Consider the following 20,031-nt stretch of genomic DNA (forward strand, 5'->3'; position numbering starts at 1 on the left):
GGTCATATGACCTAGCAAGAGGGAGCCACCTTCAATAAAGACAACAGATGAATTGTGGAGGAAGAAGCATGCCTTAGCTGGTTTTAGGTTACATGAGAAGCCCCATTAAAGTTCAATTTCCAAAGCAATTGTTGGAGCTTTCAACATATTCTACCATCTTTTCTCTTCACAATTAACCCATCGACAGGAGACTTTTATTTCAAATGTAAGGATGAGCACTTACAAAGAATCTCAAACTGTGTGTGTCACTGTGTGCAACCTATTAATATTGCATTGTCATACAAATAGTAATGTGTAAGTTGCCTGTTCATAAAGAGTATACTGTATGGATAGCTTTGAAAATCTACAATTATCAAAAACACTATTGCCTGCTTTGGATTTAATTCTTTAGAGTCAATTAGGCATCAATGGTATTTTAGCAGTCAGGCATGGTTTGTTGTAATATTTTTCTATATAGTTCATATTATTTTGTTTTGCAGTTACGGTACTTTTTTCTTTGTTTACATTTATAGTGATCCTGGTTTGTCATGTTACATATTGTTGAAATCTTGAATACTTATCATGAAAATCATATTTTTACTTATCAATACACCATCTAGATTGTATCAATGTGTTGAGTGTAGTATCTTTATTTTGATTCTTGTTTTTCCTGCTTGGTAATGTTGTTAGCATTGTTGGCATATATGGTATAAGTTATATGGTGGTTATAAAGTGTTAGACCAACGGCTGTGTTGTAACTGAAAAATGTTGGTCTTTCAAAGAGCACTTCTGCAATAGGGCTAAGGATGCTGATTTAATGACAGATCTCTCCTTTACTGCTAACATTATGTTGAACACTATCTCTTAAATAATGTTGTTATCTATATGGATTGCAATTCCTATCCTTTATCAATACAACTTGTGGTTCTATTTTGTGTAACTTGTCCATAATTGAAGAGGTTGAATGACTACAGGACAATCTACTTAGATTCCTAGTATGTTACTGCATAATTTTGTAAGATCTCAATGCCAAAATAGATGACACAGCACAATAATAACATATTTTAAGGACACATTCAGAAAAGTGACATGTGAAGAAGATGAATGGAGTGAAGATCGATACTAAAGTATAGAAAATAGCACCACTAATCCGAGCAAAGGTGGATGAAATCAACATGCTCAAGGGATGGAATAAGAAATTTATAGAAAATAACAAAGGTGGATAAAATCAACACGCTCAAGGGATGGAATAAGAAATTTGATGACTTACCAGACTAGTGGAACATGAAGAATGAAGAATGTTGCGAGAGAAAATGTATGGCAAATTGTAAGCCAAAGCTGAAGCTGAAACAAATGAAGAAATCAACATTTTTAATCAATTTGGTAAAGTAGTTCAACCTTATCAAGAAAAAAGCAGTTGAAACTTAATAAGAAAAGAGAGGGTGAGCTCAAGGAGAGCAATTAACCCCACCCACCACACCATTGAGGACATTCTCATAGCCCTGTTGACTAACTCACATTATCTTTGGTGTGAAACAGGTAGATGGAAAAGGCCAAAAGAGTTATGGGAAGAGAGAGTTTGTCTTTTGCACTCCTAGGACAATGGAAACAGAAAAGAACTATATTTTGGAATGTAAAAGTACACATATAATTTAGCACCAACTTCATTTCAAGATTTATTTAGCGAGGAAATCATTGTGGGAATGGGGGTAGGGTCTATTGTAACATAGGCTATCTTTGGCTTCATGGATGTTAAAAGTCTTATATTCTATTCTATTATATAATTAAATTTTACTGGTGAAAGATTTCTTTTCGTGATGTCCTTGAAATCCCCCTCATAAGTGCTCTTTCAATGTCTTTCCCCCATCTTAGATGCTCTTACAGACCTTATGTGTCATAGATGCTCCTACTACCTTTGTCACAGATGACATTCCAAGTGGTTGAATGAACCATATGATGGAAATGTCTCCAAGATGGTGCCCTATTCCATGATGGCTCAATAAAATATTATTATAGTTTAGAATGTTATTATGCAAGGTGTACAACACACCTTCTACTCTTTTGTCACAATCAGTGCTAAGTTTCTTCTTCTAGAACTTTCAGGTACTTTAGGTTTAAATCGTTAACTTGTCCAGATCTTCCCCATGACATATAGCATTGTTATTTTTGAAGTATGGCTCCTATGGAGCAAGCTAAGCTTGATGTTGCCAATATTGTCAGAAATCTGAAGTTTGTCAAGGAGGAATGCTGATTAAAATTTGAGGATTTTTGTGAACTGTGGTTGGCCTGAGCAAAACACTATGGACATGTTAGAGCACAAATTACCAACCAAGACACATCTTGTTATTATTTCTTCAGTTGTGTATATTTTGAAGTACTGTACTTGATCGAGTGTCACTTTCTATGTCAATATTTTATGTTGCAAAATGCCATGTCTGAGAAATTACATTCATCAAAGGAAGAGGCTAAAGTCGCTCTCATCAATGAGGCCTTGCATGTGAGTTGGGGGAAGAAGAAAACCTTACCTACAGACCTAATTTATTCAAACTTACCAGCCACTAAGGTTTGTTGTTGAGTATGACCTGGAATTTGTTCAATTGAAGAACAGTGTGGCTGAGGTCGAGAGGCATGCATTAATGAGGGATCATTGAAGGGAAAGCTTCAGAAGGCTGTTCAGATGGTTAAAAGCCTGCAAGCATGGAAAATCATTGTAGGGCATCATCTTAAGCAGCACATATAGGAACTATACATACTCTGGACTATTTTGGAGTAGATGAGAGCTACCGAGGCCATGATTGCAAAGAAATGCATTTACGTGCTTGACGCGTAATGATGAACTGAATACTGCAGCAAGTAACTTGCAGTGTTACCTGACACTGAGTGATAACAAAAAATTACAGCACTTTTTTCATTAGAACTTGCCAACCTGTTAGCCCCAATTTGAAACCTGACAAATTTTGAAATTTTAGCATCCAAAATCTTGTGTGGGATAGTTCTTGGTTTAGAAGGTCACCAATCATCTCAAATGTTGAGCATCTTGTCGTCTTGAAGTGGACCCTCCATTGTCTCAACTAGGAACTCCAAGAGCAGTGATACATACCGACTGAGATTTCAAAGTTTCAATAACTATTAGGCAACCTTTCACTACCATGACAAACTAATTCAGCCGATTAAAGAACTATCATCAATCATTTTCATTTGTCAAGTTATGAGCCTATCCTCAAATTTTTATCTAAAGTGAATAAAGCATATTTTGGTGCTTAGATATTCTTTGTCATCTATGGGAACATTGTGCACCATACCGAAATGAGAATTATGAACTGGCAGAAGAATATCCATTAAAGCATAAAGTATAAAGAAATTTGTTGAATGCTATGCTTCCCACGATGCTCATACATGTGTGAGATTTGAAAGCATCCATGGCATGCAAAATGTTTGATGATAAACCCTTTGAAGGAATGTGATCTCACGTATCCCATTATTGTAAATTTCACGTTTAAAACGGATTTTATTGAAAAGGCTTTAGTGATTTTCAAGCAAATGCTAGTGGTACTTGTAAATGAAATTCCACAACATCCTCTCGGCTTGTATCAAAACAAACACTTTGGGGCAGCGCAAAGCACAAATATAAAGAGATTTTTATTAGATGTTATAGTTGCTCATGTGCGGTTAACACACAAAAATGCGGTATCATGCACAAAGAGCGAGAGTTATTTGACAACGTGCCTTTGTGAGGCATCATTTCTTATTTCATTCTAAGCAGTGATAATAGGTAATTCACAAAGTGAATTTATTAAGAAGGGTTTAGAATCTTTCAAGAAAAAGAAAACGAAATCAGTTGATAGCATTGAAGTTAGCAACCTATTGGTCTATGGCTAAGTTGGATGTAGAGACAAAAAGGTGCCAAAGATTGTAGGAGATTCTCGATCGACCATTTAACAATCAAGTTAAAGTTGCCATTCCTCCAAGGAATGTGCTATTTCTTCAACACAATACTCATAAATAGAGGAATGTTATCGGTGATTTTTGAAACTGGATTAAAACATTAATGCTAAGTTTTTAAAGTGTTTTAAAATGTTCACATAGTTAAAAGAACGTGATAGTTTTCGGTAAGTTGATGAAGTTTGTCAAAATGCTGATGCATTTCACAAATCGAATCATCTAATATTATGGTGAGTTGGGTTGTTTAATAAAGAAGCTGATATTTTAATTTAATTGACAACTCATCGATAAGTTGGCTAAGTATTCAAAGGTGCCGATTGAGTCGGTAAGTTCGTTAAATTAATGAAAATGCTGATGAGAAGGTTGGTAAGTGATTTTCAAAACGCAAAGAGGGGAAGTGAATGTTAGCGGCTTTTCACGTTAAGGCAACTTCAGTAAGTTTAGCAACTCCTCCATAGACCTGATAGAGGGACAAGGTTTGGCATATTTAAGTTTGTTGGTAACTTCAAATGATTCGCTAAGCATTACAAGAGGCCGATGGGTAGTTATTATAACTACCTAAGAAAACTAAATGAAGACATACTTACCTGCATGGCCGTCCAACAGGATATGGACATCCATCGCAGCTTAAAGGATAAAGAACTACATATCCATCGCAGCTTAAAGGATAAAGAACTACATTGAAATGTTGTGATTGAAATTCTAGCAGATTCGCATTTAAAGTATGCATTCCCAGACAAAGCTCGCATTTTCTTTGCTTGCAGCCATGATGACAGATATATTATCTCACATAATGCTCTATTCAATGTACATGTGAAAGTAGAGATATGGACATGGCTCATGGTCCGCACACAGTGCCACACAGTGTTTCACGAATTATGGTCTGACAAAATGATTGCAAATCATGCACGAAATGGAAGTGCTGAAAGTGTTTTTGAAATCTCAAGTGCTGTAGGTCAAAGAAGCTCTGGATAAAATGCTAATTACAGGTGTAGCAATGTCAAACTCCATAGCCTTACACCAACATCCTCCCATCTCAAGTCAAAACAGAAGCTTTAAAACAGTGTATGGGCGACCTCAAAATGCAAAGGATAGAATATTTTTGTGAGGGGTTGTAACTGCAATTTCCTTGCTCGACGTGTAGGCAAAATGAAGAATCTTAGACAACGCACCCGAATTGTTTGACATAATGCATCAAAGAGATCTCATCTCATGAAATGAAATGATTGTAGAATGTGCAGAAGAATGGATTACATGAGGAAGATCCCAAATTCTTTAAGTTAATGAAGCACTCTGGAACACGCCTTGATCATAAGATAGAACACATCCATAGACACAAAAGATCTACGCAAAGTGGGAGAAATTGACTCAGAAGATGATGGCACAAGGTATTTTTAGACTCAAGCCGTGTGCTTGATGTTGTGATAGAGATTTTTGTTGGATATTATACTTGGAAGTGCGTCAAAGATATAATGACACGAGCCGCCATGATAGCAGGAAAAGCATATAACGGATTCTTGTAAAGGCGACAAATTTTTTAAGCAAATATGTCCTCTCTGCCTTTGACAAAATAGGAGCTTCAAACCAGCTTATGGACACAAAGCAAGATAGAAAGGATAGAGGAATTTGTTAAATATTGTGTTGCAGCAACCACCATGATAAAAATGCATGCAAAGTATGGAAGCTTAGCAAGTTAACTTTGGATAGATCAATCAAGACAAAAAGGATAGAGGAATTTGTTAAATATTGTGTTGCAGCAATCACCATGATAAAAATGCATGCAAAGTATGGAAGCTTAGCAAGTTAACTTTGGATGGAATGCCTCAAAAGAGATCACCTCATGAAATGTCATGGTTGCAGGGTATTTTCAGTTTCAAGATGTCTACTCAAAGTTGTGATGAGAAGGAAAAATAAATAATTATTTGAAGTTGATAATTGTAGGAAGAAGCTTTATTGATGTAGTAATTGCAATGAACCTTGTGAACATGCATGCAAAATGTGGAAGCTTAGAGGAGGGACGTGATTGAAAGATTGCACGATACGTGCAAAACGAAAATCGGCTTTAGAAATTTAAAGGACAATGCAATTGTCAAGTTTGAAGCCGAATTGTACAACCCTCGCACCTATCTTTTCCCTACCTTGGCGCCAATGCGGGAACTTTGTAGCAGGTTATCGACACCCATCAAAGCCCATGAACTTCTTGATAGAATGTGTAGACAACGCACAAGAACTATTTTAGAACGTATATGCAAATGTGGAAGCGGAGATTAAAGCTCGCGATTTGTTTTAAACAATGCCTCGAAGAGAAGCCAACTCAGGGAATGTGGTCTCGTGACTCCAAATGTTGCAGAATATACATAGATTGGATTTGTTAAAATGGCTTTAAAAACGTTCAAGAAAATGTGATTGACATGTGTAAAGCCAAGTTGAACACAATGATTGCAGTGAAAGCATAAAACGGGTTGTTGAAAAGGCTTCAAATGAAATGCAATTGGTAGGTGTAAAGACGATTTCTCTAACTTTTGTTTCTCATTCCAGCCGTGTCATGCATTAATTGAGGGTTTTTAAATAGCGTAAGGACACCACCAAAGTATACCAGAAGTCGAGATTTTGGTCAGATATTCGGTTGGAGTACTATGGTTGGCATTCAAAAATCAAACTATGTAGAAGGTGATCCTATTAATACTAATGATGCGCTCTTGGTGGGTGGTGCAATTTCGGATGCTAGAAATAAAACGCGTGGATTATGTTGTTAGCAAATTAGGTTTTAATATGGAAAATTCATCTTCACTTATGCAAGGATTCCAAAGAAGTGCGAGTGACATGCAAGATATTTTACAATGTTGAATGACTACCTCCCTATGTCAACAATGAAGATATCAAGCTATTGGGTAGATGGTGAAACGATTACAAGTTCAAATGAAGCAAATGAAGATGGACAAGTACCGAGCAGCGTAACTTGCAACTTGGTTTTTCATCAAAGTTACAAAGTTTCAAAGTTCTTTTGTAAAAGTGACTATGTCACTTGTAACCACAAGTTAGAATCCAGAGTTGTTTCTAAAAGGTAGTTACTTGAAGTAGTCACTTAGTTATCCTAAGTGGTTATCCAAGTGGTTACTCTAGGTAGTTACGCTCAGTGGTTACAAGGTAGTTGCTTTCTAAAGCCTATAAATACAAGGCTATTTGTAATGTAAGGGAGGGGGACTCTTACGGAGGGGAAACTTGGGAGGAATTTTTAGAGAAACTTGTAATAACCTTTGATTTCACCCTATGTACATAAGGGTTTTTGAAAACTTGTTTATTTTCAAGAAGATAATGAATAATGCATCTAGTTCGTATGTCTGAATGTGTTATTGAGTTATTATTGCCGATTTCTCGTACATTATATTGGTAATCCCTTTTCAAGCATATGTGTAAAACATTGACAACCTATGCATTTGATGTAATGATACACAAACAGACTTTGGTATCTCAGTTTGAATGTGTTGAAGTAGCTTATCTCCTCGTGTGTTGAGATTCTTCATTCTGCATTCATTGTCATTGTGCATTCAAACATATTTGCTTTTGGCACCCTTGTAATTGTTATTAGTTGTGAAATCCTTGGTATTCGTATGTCTATCATTAGGGTTTTTGTTATGCATCTTGTTTTATTTTTATGTTTTCTCCTTTATGTACTTTCAGGTTAAAAGTACTCAAAAACCTCAAATATCCCCATCATACGAGGGAGGGGCCTCTCAAACGCAGAGGAAGATTGCAGTTTGATTGCAATCTCTCCAATTGTTACCGTGGTTGTCACTGCTCTTCTTTCAAAGAAACAATTGCAGTGACAAATCTGTTTACCAACACAACCACACTAAAAATAGTGGAAAAACTGAGCTGCTGCAGTCAAAAAGGGAGTCTATTCTATGCCATTTGGTATATGTTTGACAGCTTGTTTGTTGTGTGAATCACAGGTATTTAACTTCTTAAAGATTCAGAAAGAAGGAAGTTGTTCCATCTTCAAACTTGAATCACATTTCTCTTCCCTTTTCCTTCAATGTGACCTTGTTCAACATCTATATTTCTTTGTGAATTAATATAATAATTTAGGCAGTTAATATTTTTCATTTCATTTTTTCTTAGGGCACCAAATTATTTATAGAGAAATAAAGATTACTAAAATCATGCTATTGATTTCTTTCTTGGTATGCTCTAAATAATTGTAAAGGGGATAAAAAATAAGTGTATCCTTAATTTGCTTTTAAGGAATATTAATATATAAGAATGTTTCATTATATTGAACCTTTTTTATTTATTATTAAGGGATTAGACAAAAATTACTAATGTAAGAGGATGTTAGTATCTCTTTAGGTAGTGCCTTAGTTAGAAATGATGAGTTATACTATTTAGTTCAAGGATGCCCACACTTAGTTTTAAAAGAAATATATAATTTGTAATTTTTGTTTCTATTGAAATTTGAAACTTGAAGTTGATATGTATTGGACACGGTTTTTGGTCAATGATATGTTACCTAAATTCAGTAATATGCATGTTTTTGAAGAATATTTTTACAAATTTATGTGTTTTTTAATGTTCAGAAAATTTGTTATGTTATTGCCAAGTTTTTCCCCGAGTTTTTAAATTTTTAGGGTTGGCTGAGTTATTGCCGGGTCTCACTTTGTCAACTATAACTGGGGCTGCCTCTTTAGGATCAGCAGGAGCAGATGTGCTGCTAGGGATGTCTTCTCCCTAATTCTTCCTCGATCATTGTTTCTATTTTGTTAGCAAGTCATCTCAGATGGGACTTGTGAGTTTTTTGTTCTGGGGGATGATGTAGACTGCAATAATTTTAAGCTAATACATGTTCTTCTGATTTAATTAATGTTGTTATCATTGTCAACTTAGATAGTGCAACATATATTGTGGTTGTAAGTAGTCTGATTAATGGTTGTGTCTTAACAACAACCATTGGCCCTTCAAATACTGAGACGTGGGTGCTGATTTTATGATATATTCTCCTCGATCTTTCAAGTTTGGTCAATGGTCTCTTGCTTGTCCTAGCTTAGATTTTATTTTAACCAAAAGAGGACATGGAACTCTGTTGACAAGATGATTAGAAGGAATGTGTGTTTAGGAAAATTATTACACCAAAGTTGTTTTAAGGTGTGTTTTTTCAAGATATTATGTCAAATAATAATTTTAGTGATTTCACAGTTTCTAGTTAATCTGGCAGACTACTGTTAAAGTAAATTTACGTAAATAAATGGAATGCCATATGATTAGGTTATTTTCAAGACATGTTTGTAAGATAGGCGTCCTTTTATAAGTATTGATATGGTTGCCATATTTAGACATTTTGAATTCTTTCTAAACATTGTAAATGGTTTAAAGGTTGCATGCTCTTAAGACATGGATTTTGTGCATTTGAACCAAAGAAATGGGACTCGGACTTGGCAAGGCCGAATCGGACTCGGACTCGGGACTTGGAGTTAGACTCGGCTGGACTCGGGAAAGTGAAAAACTCAAGAAATTTAGAGATTTTTAAAGATTTAAAACTTGCTTCATGCACCCTTTATTGAATACACCTTAAAGACACAATAACATCATCAAACTCTTCTCATTTGATTACATACACAAGTATACATCAATCACATAAGCATAATCGCAAATTGTAGCTGAAGGAAATAACAAACATAAATATATAAATATTGTCAAATGTATACAATATTACAAAACTCATGGAATAAAAAATCCATGTCATCATATGATTATCATCAAATGTTCCACACAAATACCAAAGGTAAATACAACTACAAGCCTATGGCTTAGAGGAGAGTGCACCCTCTCGCCCTGGCCCCCTATGAAGGCGTTTAAGGTAGGTCCTGGATGATTCGGCAGCCATAGTCGCTCCCCGTGACACCATGCCATGCTCACCAAGATCAGGAACATCTGTGTCACTATCACTATCTCTTGTCTCTGCTCGTGCTCTCTGCTCCTCCTCTGCCATGACTATAGCCTCAGCCTCTATATCTACCTGGTCGATCCAATCAGTGTCATCATCACTAAAGACAGCCGCAGGATCTGTCTGACTATCATTGGCCCACTCTGCTTCAGGATCAACCTCATCTAGAATGATAGGAGAGATGTCAACTGATGTATTCTTTCTCATTCTCAAGCGGAGGTTGTAGTGAACAAAGACAAGATCATTCATCTTCTCCATAGATAATCTATTGCGCTTTTTGGAGTGTATGTGCTCAAACATACTCCAATTGCGCTCACAACCAGATGCGCTACATGGTTGGCTCAAGATGCGAATGGCCAACTTCTGAAGATTTGGTGTCATTGGGCCAAAAAAGCTCCACCAATGATCTGAGTTTGAAATGAGAAAAATAAATAAAATCAGTCTCACTCGTGAACTCATTTAACAAGTTACAATATACAATAAAACTAAAATGAAGCCTTACAATTTATTTTTTCCTTTATTTTTACCTGGCATCATAGTTGTCCTACTGTCTTTGGCGACAGGACGAGAGAAGGTCTCCCCTTGTGCATCTGAGAACAACTGTAGCTCTCGAATAAGCTCTATCTGAGTAGTACCAGCAGGTCCCATCTTCTCCATGATCGAGTATAGCCCATTAAGGACCTCCACATCAGCCTTGAAAGAAGGGATAAAATGGAATGTCGGATTCAGATAATAGGCTGCTGCATGGATGGGCCTATGAAGCTGATGATGCCATCTCCTATCAATGATCTCCCAAATGGGACCATACTTGCTCTCATCTCCTCCATAGACGGATTTGATGCCCTCCTTCGCCCTATCCATGCCCTCATCTATGTAGCCCATTGCAGGCTTTTCTCCATCCGCAACTCGCAACAAAACCACCAAGGGCTTAACAAACTGCAAAATTGAAAATCACAAGGGACCCAAAAGTCTCGCTCATCAAGAATGCAGTCTGCCATATCTTTCTTTGCAGGGGTGGCAGCATAGGATGAGGAAGACCACTCCTCACCAACAATCATACTTCTGAAGGCCGACTTAGAGCTAAGCATGGATTGCAATGTGATGAAGTTTTTGGCAAATCTTGTGATTCCTGGACGAGCCAACTCCTTCTGCTCTATGTATTGTCTCATAAGAGCCAACGCCCATGAATGATTATATACAAATTTGCACACATTTCTCGCCCTTTCTACACATCTCTTGACCCATGGGAGTTTTCCAATATCCTCCAACATGAGGTCAATGCAATGGGCAGCACATGGAGTCCAAACTATAGATGGGTGCCTCTCCATCAATAGTCTACCTGCAGCAACATAATTTGTTGCATTGTAATTAATGGAGGTACAAAATAGTAATTAATTTGCAAAAAAATTTAGTTTGTAATCAAAAGTTTACCTGCAGCAACATAATTTGCTGCATTTTCGGTCACCACCTGTATCACGTTCTCCTCACCCACCTCATCAATCATCTCCTCTATCTGCTCACATAGGTAGGTGGCATTCTTGCAATGGGCGGAGGCATCAATGGACTTGATGAAAACGGTGGCTCCTGAAATAAAAAAATAAAGCTAGATCAATGATCATTCAATAAACCATTAAATAAAAAATAAAAAATAAAAAATAAAAAATAAAAGATTAAATGAAACTAAAATTAATCAATCACCTGCGGAAGAAACAAGAAAATTAAGGAGAGTTCTATTTCTCCTATCCGTCCAACCATCAGTCATGATGGTGCAACCTTTAGTGCTCCATATTTGGCATTGTTCAACTAATTCCTTCTTCACATCATTCACCAATTGAGACAAAATGGGTCCCCTCAAATCACTCTCAGTAGGGGCTTTGAACCCCGCCCCGCATATGGTAAGGGCATCAACCATTTCTTGCCAATAAGGAGACCTGTCACAAATAGATTCAATGAGATAAGTTAAGTATGTTCTATGTACTATGTAGTATGTACGAGAAAAAATAAAATGAAGAGAATCAAAGTATACAAATTAAAACAATCAAACATAAAAGTTATAGAACATTCACCTGGCTGTAAAGAATGGAATACTGCTGTAGGTCCAAAACCTGCCAACTGCCATTTTAGCGGCATCATGGACCTCCTTGTTCCAACCCATGCCCTCAAGTGACTGTTGGGACCCAGGAGTAGTGCGAGGCACAAAGAAGGTATCCAACCTAGATTTACGAATCCTAGGTCCAATGCTAACACTCCCACTACAACTACTAGTGCTAGGAGCATGAGAACTGACGGTGGCACTGCCACTTACAGAAGTAGAAGCGGAAGCACTAGCAGTAGCAAACTGAGTGGGACGATATGAAGGTAAGGAAGAAGGGCCTACAACACAACCTAACTGTGTCCCTCTTCCTAAAGTTGCCTCTCTCCCAATGGCTGCTCAATCCTCCTTTTGTTTCTTTTTCCTTTCAATTTCCTCAACCATTATGTAACAATCACGTACGGCCTCAGGGAGTGCTTTTAGGCATGGTTTGGCATCATGTCCACGCACACCAGAAATATGGTATTTCAGTCTATATATACCTCCATGGAATATTGTTTTGCAAAATGTACATTTTGTTTGCCCCTTTCCTTGCCCTGGAAAATCCTCATGATATTTCCCAGCAGGGTCCTTTCTAATGGGGTGTCTAGAAGCTGAAGTAGACATTGTAGGATAGTTTTGTGAAACTTGAAGTTGAGGCAAATAATAAAGTGAAGTTTGCTGCAATAAAACATTACAAATACAAAATGAAATTAACACATACATTCAGAAAAACTAAGGTAGGGTTTGTAAATTCAAAAAAACTAAGGTAGGGTTTGTAAATTTTAAAAAACTAAAATTGTAGGGTTTGTCAAACCCTACTTTTAAAAAACAAAATTTACAAACCCTACATACAACCCTACATAGTACAACTACATACTACATGCTACATACAAAGTTACAGACATACAAAAGATTTTGGAAGAAAATGTAAAACTCTCAAAATAAATGAATAGAAAATGGAATTTTTGCATACAAGAAACAAAAAATCTTCAAAAAAAAATCTTACCTCTTACAATAAGCTTGAAATGGGCTGCAAACTCTTCTTATCCAACTCTTGATGCACCAAATCCAAACACAATGCAGCCCCAATGTGATAAATTGAAGAAAACTTGAGCTTCCTCCTTGCTGGTTTTTCTTCTATGCACCCTTGTTTTTCTTCTCAACTCACTTTACTCCTCCTATTTATGCAAGTGAATGAAATGAAGTTCACTTTTAGGGGTTAGAGATAACTAAACAAAAAAAATGGACTTGAAAAATCTATTAAAAATGTTTTTTTTTTTTTTCTTTCTTTATGCTAAATGCCGACTGAGTTTGAGGCTCGGGACTCGCCGAGTTAGGCGAGTTTTCGCCAACTCTCGCCAGACTCGGCCGAGCCCGAGTCCGAGTTCCAAAGACTTGGCGAGCATGTCTCGGACTCGGACTCTCTGAGTTTGGTGATTTTCAGGCGATTTTCTAATCTCTGATTTGAATAGAACAAGTAAGGCAAAACGTGGAAATGTTTTTAACAATTTAGAGAATTGTTGAGAGGTGTGAAGGATTTGCTGCTTTTTTTGAACCAATTCAGAGAATACAGTTATTTGCGTTTCTAGTTGTTATGAATCACCAAATAAAAAATGATCTCATCTTGTATTTGTTCACAATTAAAATGTTGAAGTGACTGCAACATCATATGGGAGGTTAATACTGTGCTAAGATATGTGTTACGGGAAACTAGAACTTGTGTGCATAAAATTTGAGGTAGAGAAACTTAAAAGAAAGAGGAGATTATATTTTAATAGCTGATGTCAATAAATGACAAAACAGGTCAATGTGACTCCAGATTTGCCATGCAATGATAGCAAAAAAAGTTCCAATGCCCTAAGCATCTTACATCACATAAAGCAAAAGAGCTTAATTTGATCTAGCAGGAAAAATACTAGTCAAATGCTTCCGTTTGTGTATATTCTAAAATAATGTGAGGATGGATACACTGATTTGACATTTATAATGAAAGATCAAGGTCAAGGACATAGCCAATATTTAGGAATTTGTATACAATGAAGTGGTTTAGATTGTACAACACAGTTTTGCCAATATCCTGTAAGATTTTTTTGAATGATTAGATGCAATAAGTAAAACATACATTTAATTTCAAGATTTTGTCATCCTAGGTCTGTAAGAAAAGCACATAAGCAGAATCTCAAGGTTTATTGCAACAGAGACAATCCATTTTAACATATTAATAAGAGAAAGAGAAATAAGAAGAACTTGAGTAGAAGGAAGAAGTTAGCTTGTTCAAGCTGTCTGAAGGAAATGGAGATATTACAGTTCCAAGATGATAAAGAAAAGTTTAGCTATCACTATGTAAACCTCAGCACATTGAAAAATAATGCAAGAAAAGTTATTTAAATTTAGTGCATAAAAAAAATAGAAATTTGATTGCATTGATATTGCTATTGAGTCTGGGCACGTTGAAAAGCATTTCAAGAAAATAAATTAAGATTTAGCGCTAAAATAAAAGGAGGTATAATTACACTGATGTTACAATGTAAATTTCAGCACATTGAGAAGTAATTCAGGAAAAGAAAATGAGATTTAATCCATTAGGAAAATGAGGACTTGCTAACCAATTGTTATTTATGTCAAGAGGCGATATGACAGTTGTTGCAATGGAGTAAATTCCTAGTCTTGAAACAAATGAAGGATGTGTCAAAGGGTATCGAGTATATTAGTTTTGAAGCAGTTAAGCACATGACACACATAGAAGGGGGCAGTTTTGTGTTTCAATTTTTCGGTAAAGATGAAGGCAGCACAAGAGCTATGACATTTGGAGATGGTTGTACAAAGTCGATACCAGGAGGATAGGTTCTAGTAGAGGTAATCTATAGAAAGGTTAATGGGATATAATTTGTCTACTATACCGGAAATAACTTAAAACTTTGTTTTGGTGGTAAAACTTTCTAAACAAGATTTGGTTTAGGATCTTATAAATCGACATATTTATTGATGATATGGAAGTGGATTATGAGGTGGTTGTTACAGGGTTCAGGGAAAAGATGTTTAGGTTCAATGTTCATTGACAAACAAAAAGCTATTATGAAGCCTGAAGTCTCAAAATCACTGGGGACAGTAATGTCCTATAATGCAATTCAGGATGATATATGAACTAGATACAGATCTTGAGTTGAAGTTGACAAAAGAAGGTATGCCACAGACGGAACAAATAAACAATTGCTTGTGAAGTTTCAAATAAGGGAAGGAGAATGTTTAAGATCAAGGAAGATAATGATAGTTCAAGGCATGTACAATGGTTTGGATATAAGTTTTAAACAGATACTTTTTTCTTTGGTGATTTTATTTGATGATTCTAAAGGCAATAAGGCCGAATTCAAATTAGAATGTGCACACGATAGCAAAATGACTGAAGTGGTTATTAGTTGTCTAGTGATGGAATTGACATTATAGTTTAGTTTAAGAGAATAGAAATAAGAGTATTGCATCAAGAACTTCACGTAAAAAATGCAGGATGTTAACACTAATGGCCAATTTGATTATCAACATGGAAATGATTAATCATGCTTTTGTATTCTGCATATTAGAAAGGGGTTTTAGGTCTCTATTCAGTGCCACAAGACTGGATTGTTAAATTTGCTGGACCAGATAAGTTGTCAGTTAATGAAAATATAGTTGTGTGTGATCAGATGGGATGTGATTAAAAATGAGTCTATGAATGCTACATGTTCACCTGGAAACATGGAGGGTAGTCTCACCAGACTTAATAAGTTCATTGTAGACTGCCTTGAAACATTTTCCTCTCTGTTTGCCTTGAGTTTGACTCGAGGACTATGTTATTGCAATGTAGAACTGGCAAAGCTTGAGACAAAACCCTTGCTAGATAGTACATGATTATGATATACACCCCTTTTAATTCTTGGATTTTCAAATATTACATGGTTTGCAAAATACACGATACCAGTTACCTTTGTCTTATAAGTGTTTAATGGGCTATTATTCCAAATAGCAACACAATTTGGCAAGCTTTCTGATTTCCCATTTTTTATTAATTTTAAAAGCTAGAAAATATAATAGCATCCATCATGCTTCATGTCTCATCATTTTTTAACTGTGACATGATACTCCCGAGGTAACTTGCAACCTGTGAAGAACTTTCAAAATAAGTAGTTTACATAAATCATTTTGCTTGTACCTAAATTCTGGTTGGCAGCTCATCAAACACACCTATAATTTTGAATACCTTTTTGTATCACTTTGGTCTGTGATTTCAGGCATATGCTATTTTTATGAAATGAAATTATAATGTGATCCAGGAATATATTTTCTCTCTTCTTATCAAATAAATATAATAGGTTGATGCAAACATTGGTTCGGGAATAACATAGTTAAAAAGCTTGAATACATTGGTAGCAGGTTAGTTCAGAGTTATGTTGCATCATATATAGTCATATGGATATGGTTCTGACATTGTTAGTTTTAGAAAGGTTTTTGATATATAGCTTGGATAGAACATATACAAAAGTAAGCAAAAGTGTATATTTGAAAGAAATACAAAATCAAAATTCTTTTGTAATTTAACTTGGAACCAGGAAACATAAATGATTGGAAGAGTTCCATTAGTATCAGGACTGTGAAGAAAGAATATCAGCTCACTTGTATTATTGACCAGAAACATAGAGATTTTCCACAGTTGCTGATCAGCTCTACAAATCATCCAATTGGCTTTATATGACTTGCAGCACAAAGCAACCAAAACCCACTGAAATCCTGAAAATGAGTGGTGTGCGAAGAAATAAATTTTTCCCTATCTTCATAATGGATGTGTGTTTCCAATTCGTTATTCTCTTCTTTTCTTTGTTGGATTTTTGAGGTTTTATCTTAAATTCTGTACCTACTATATTAGGCTGGTAAAACTTGTATATTAGATAAAGCAACCAAAACCCACTGAAATCCTGAAAATGAGTGGTGTGCGAAGAAAGAAATTTTTCCCTATCTTCATAATGGATGTGTGTTTCCAATTCGTTATTCTCTTCTTTTCTTTGTTGGATTTTTGAGGTTTTATCTTAAATTCTGTACCTACTATATTAAGCTGGTAAAACTTGTATATTAGATAGCAAGGGAGTATGTAAAGTACAGCGTAACATGTCAATCCAATCTTTGAAATGTTTGGACTGGGCGGTAGTGCCCAATATGTTCTGAATCCTTGGAACTGTCCCCGTGGACCAACGGATGCTATCTAATTTATGGATGTTTGTGAGGAAGGATTCTCCTATTTGAGTGCTTCACATGAACTCCTTTTATGGAGCTTCATTAGTAGCTTTTCTGCCAATTCAACATGAGCATGATGCTAATGCTAGATAAGCACCTTCTGAATGGAATCTACCAAAGAACTGCTTTAGAAAATGCACTAAAAAATCCTCTGCATAGTTCGCATGTAACATGCCATTATTGACTTGCAATCATTTGGTTATGACAGGAAATTCAATTGGTTTACTGGTTGATTACGTTTCCTTTCCTGCTAACCTTTACAGCGACATGGCCGTATTTTATATACTCTAATATTACTCAGTTGTACATTTTATTTGCTTTAGTTTCTTGTGGACTTGGAGTAAGGCCAAATCAATGTTTGGGAAAATTTTCAATAGCAATTAATCTCCAGGGATTCCAAAAAGATGTATCAGGAAAATCAACAATTTATAAAAACAATTGTGAATTTATTATATAAAAATAGGGTTAGTACCAAAATTGCAATCAATGAGGAAATTCATGATTAATTGGAGATTTTGGTGAGGGTTGGTCAGATATGCACTCCTCCAAGTGGTGCGTATTTATTTTGTGGCTGGACCAAGCATTTCTTTATTGGTTATTTCATAGTGCTCTCTTGAAGCATGGGGTATGCAAAAATCAGAGGATTTCATCTGACTGTCATTCATTCGGTTGGTCTTTTAAGTTTTTAACATGTCGTGTTGTACCTTTGCTGGAAAATTCTTAAGACACAATTCGTTTAGAAATTCAAAAGTTTTAGAAGGCTTTGCAAAAGCCTGTCACTACGTTTTAGGGAAAATACTTTTTGCTGAAAGTTATTACATTTGACAGAAAATGACTTCATCTCAAAAATAATGTTTGTGTTTTTCACCAGCAGTTTCCATTTATTTGTGAGAAGATAAAGGTCTTCTATCAGTTAACTGATTTGAAGAGATTTGGTACATTTCCACTGCAAGGAATTTAGCTCATGCATGGCTTAAGTTTTTTCCTTCTCTCAGTGCAATGAACTATCAGGTATTCCGGTTTGGAATATCAATCAGATGATATTCTATTTTACTCTTCGTAAAGATTCTTTTCAATTCTCTTTTTTTTGTTCTTCTATCCTGCATGAAGAGAGAGTTTGCATGAGTTTGTTTGGCTCGAGCTATCAAATCTATCTAGTTTTACACTGCCAAACGTCTTTGGTTTTACTGTCTAATGGCAGTCAACATTAGAAAATCTCCTAGTAACAAGCACTGTATTAAACATCCATACCTAAGTGAGTAGCTGATAATGATTATCTTTGCAGATTTTGTTGGGGGTGCATTCATAGACAACGAGTTAGTTGCTGGAATCTCTGAGGTTGATGGTTCTGACCAGAATGGGTCTTCTTAGATTTTCACCCCAGTTGTAATTGAAATTATTATTCAATGAAATCAATTGATATAATATGATTTAAGGAGTTGGAAGCATGCTAGGGAGAGTTTTGCATTCGGCTGGAGGGTAATTTTCAATCAATTTTTACTATAATTAAATATGGCCATAAGTACCCTTCACTTATTTTTAAGTAAATTACATCCCTTAGAAAAGCTTGCCTGAGTTGCAAGCATAAGAAACAAATTCAGACAATACATCTTACTTGCAATCCCATTGGACGTTAGGAAAGTGATTAGACCTAGCACTTAACAAAATGCTTGATTGACATTAGGTCATATGGTACCGTTGGTTGGTGGCCAATAAAAGTTTGAGATTGGTATACCCTACTGATAAAATAAAGGCCTACTAAAACCCAAATTTGGGTATTGTAAGTTCATAGGTTCAATGCAAATTGGATGCGTTCTTCATAGGTGCTCACTGCTCATGGTGCATACATGCATTTATGGAAAAATATTAATGTTAGGATCAGATAAACAAATATAAAAGCTATTATCCAATACCTAGCAAATTAACAAGGTGAATACATGGGAATTTCTTAGTGAACCATATCTTTTTGTAATTTTAGAAGTTGTGGCAAACCCTTTCAGTTTTGAGATTTCAAATTTTGAAATTTATCAGAAATCAAGACATTTTCTAAATTCCATAAAAATATACATTCTTATTCAAAATCTAAAACTAGGGAAATTCTTGAAATTAAAAAATATCGCTTAATAGAAAGAGGCAAATCATCATTTTCAGTTGGAATTTACTGCACATACTTAATTATTCATTCTTATCCATTTATCATGGAATGTCTCAACATTGTTTTTTATGCCTCTTCCTCCCAGATCCAACGGATTAGTTCAAGGACATTCTAATCCAGAAGGTAGTCCACCATCTGCTCATGGAATGCTGCCAGGTTACGGTCGATCAATGTCAAAGCCTTTACACCATGGACAGAACTCTCCAAGTCGTCTGGGGCAGCAATCATCACAGGCATTCCAGCAACATTTTCAACAGTATCGTCCTCCATCAGTGTTGAATCCTGATCAGCAGTTGCTTTCTAACGTGTTGGGACAGCATATTATGCATCAGTCGAGTAATGTGGGGCATAATCAGATTTCAAATGGGGGAAATAACTCTGTTTATGCATTATCCTACGCTCAAAGAGATAACCGAGCAGAATACACTCAGATTCCTGGTATTGGAAGTGCCGTTAGCACAGGAGCTCATAGTTACACAAACTATCCGCAAGATCATGTGCTAGAGAACACCAGTTGGTTGTCTGGAATGCCACGTGCCCAACCACAGAGCGCAAATGATATTTCTTGGGGTACTAATTTACAATTGCTTCAAGAAACTTATATGATATGCGTTAGTTTAAATTCCTCATCTATGTCATTCTTTGAAGTGTGACATAAAATGAAGAAATGGTTTTACA

The 20,031-nt window shown here is 35.9% G+C and overlaps 1 protein-coding gene across 7 annotated transcripts in view; it reads left to right on the plus strand.

The window, feature by feature from the left end:
• The window catches only part of LOC131060601 (dual specificity protein kinase YAK1 homolog), a 51,216-nt gene that overhangs the window by 29,351 nt on the left and 1,834 nt on the right, over window positions 1-20,031 (plus strand). For 2 of the 7 annotated variants that reach the window (XR_009110395.2, XM_057993897.2), the window contains exon 17: window positions 19,439-19,923. The exons of 4 other annotated variants lie outside the window; for them this stretch is intronic. Coding sequence is in view for 2 of the 3 variants with exons in the window: in XM_057993897.2 (XP_057849880.2) it covers window positions 19,439-19,923 (485 nt within the window). In the remaining variant the exon portion in view is untranslated. Of the gene's footprint in view, window positions 1-7,602; window positions 7,875-19,438; window positions 19,924-20,031 lie in introns of those variants that run through there. One more of the 7 variants, XM_057993898.2, reaches the window with a different exon arrangement.

Source organism: Cryptomeria japonica, chromosome 2, assembly GCF_030272615.1.
Source record: "Cryptomeria japonica chromosome 2, Sugi_1.0, whole genome shotgun sequence".
Classification (NCBI taxonomy): Eukaryota; Viridiplantae; Streptophyta; class Pinopsida; order Cupressales; family Cupressaceae; genus Cryptomeria; species Cryptomeria japonica.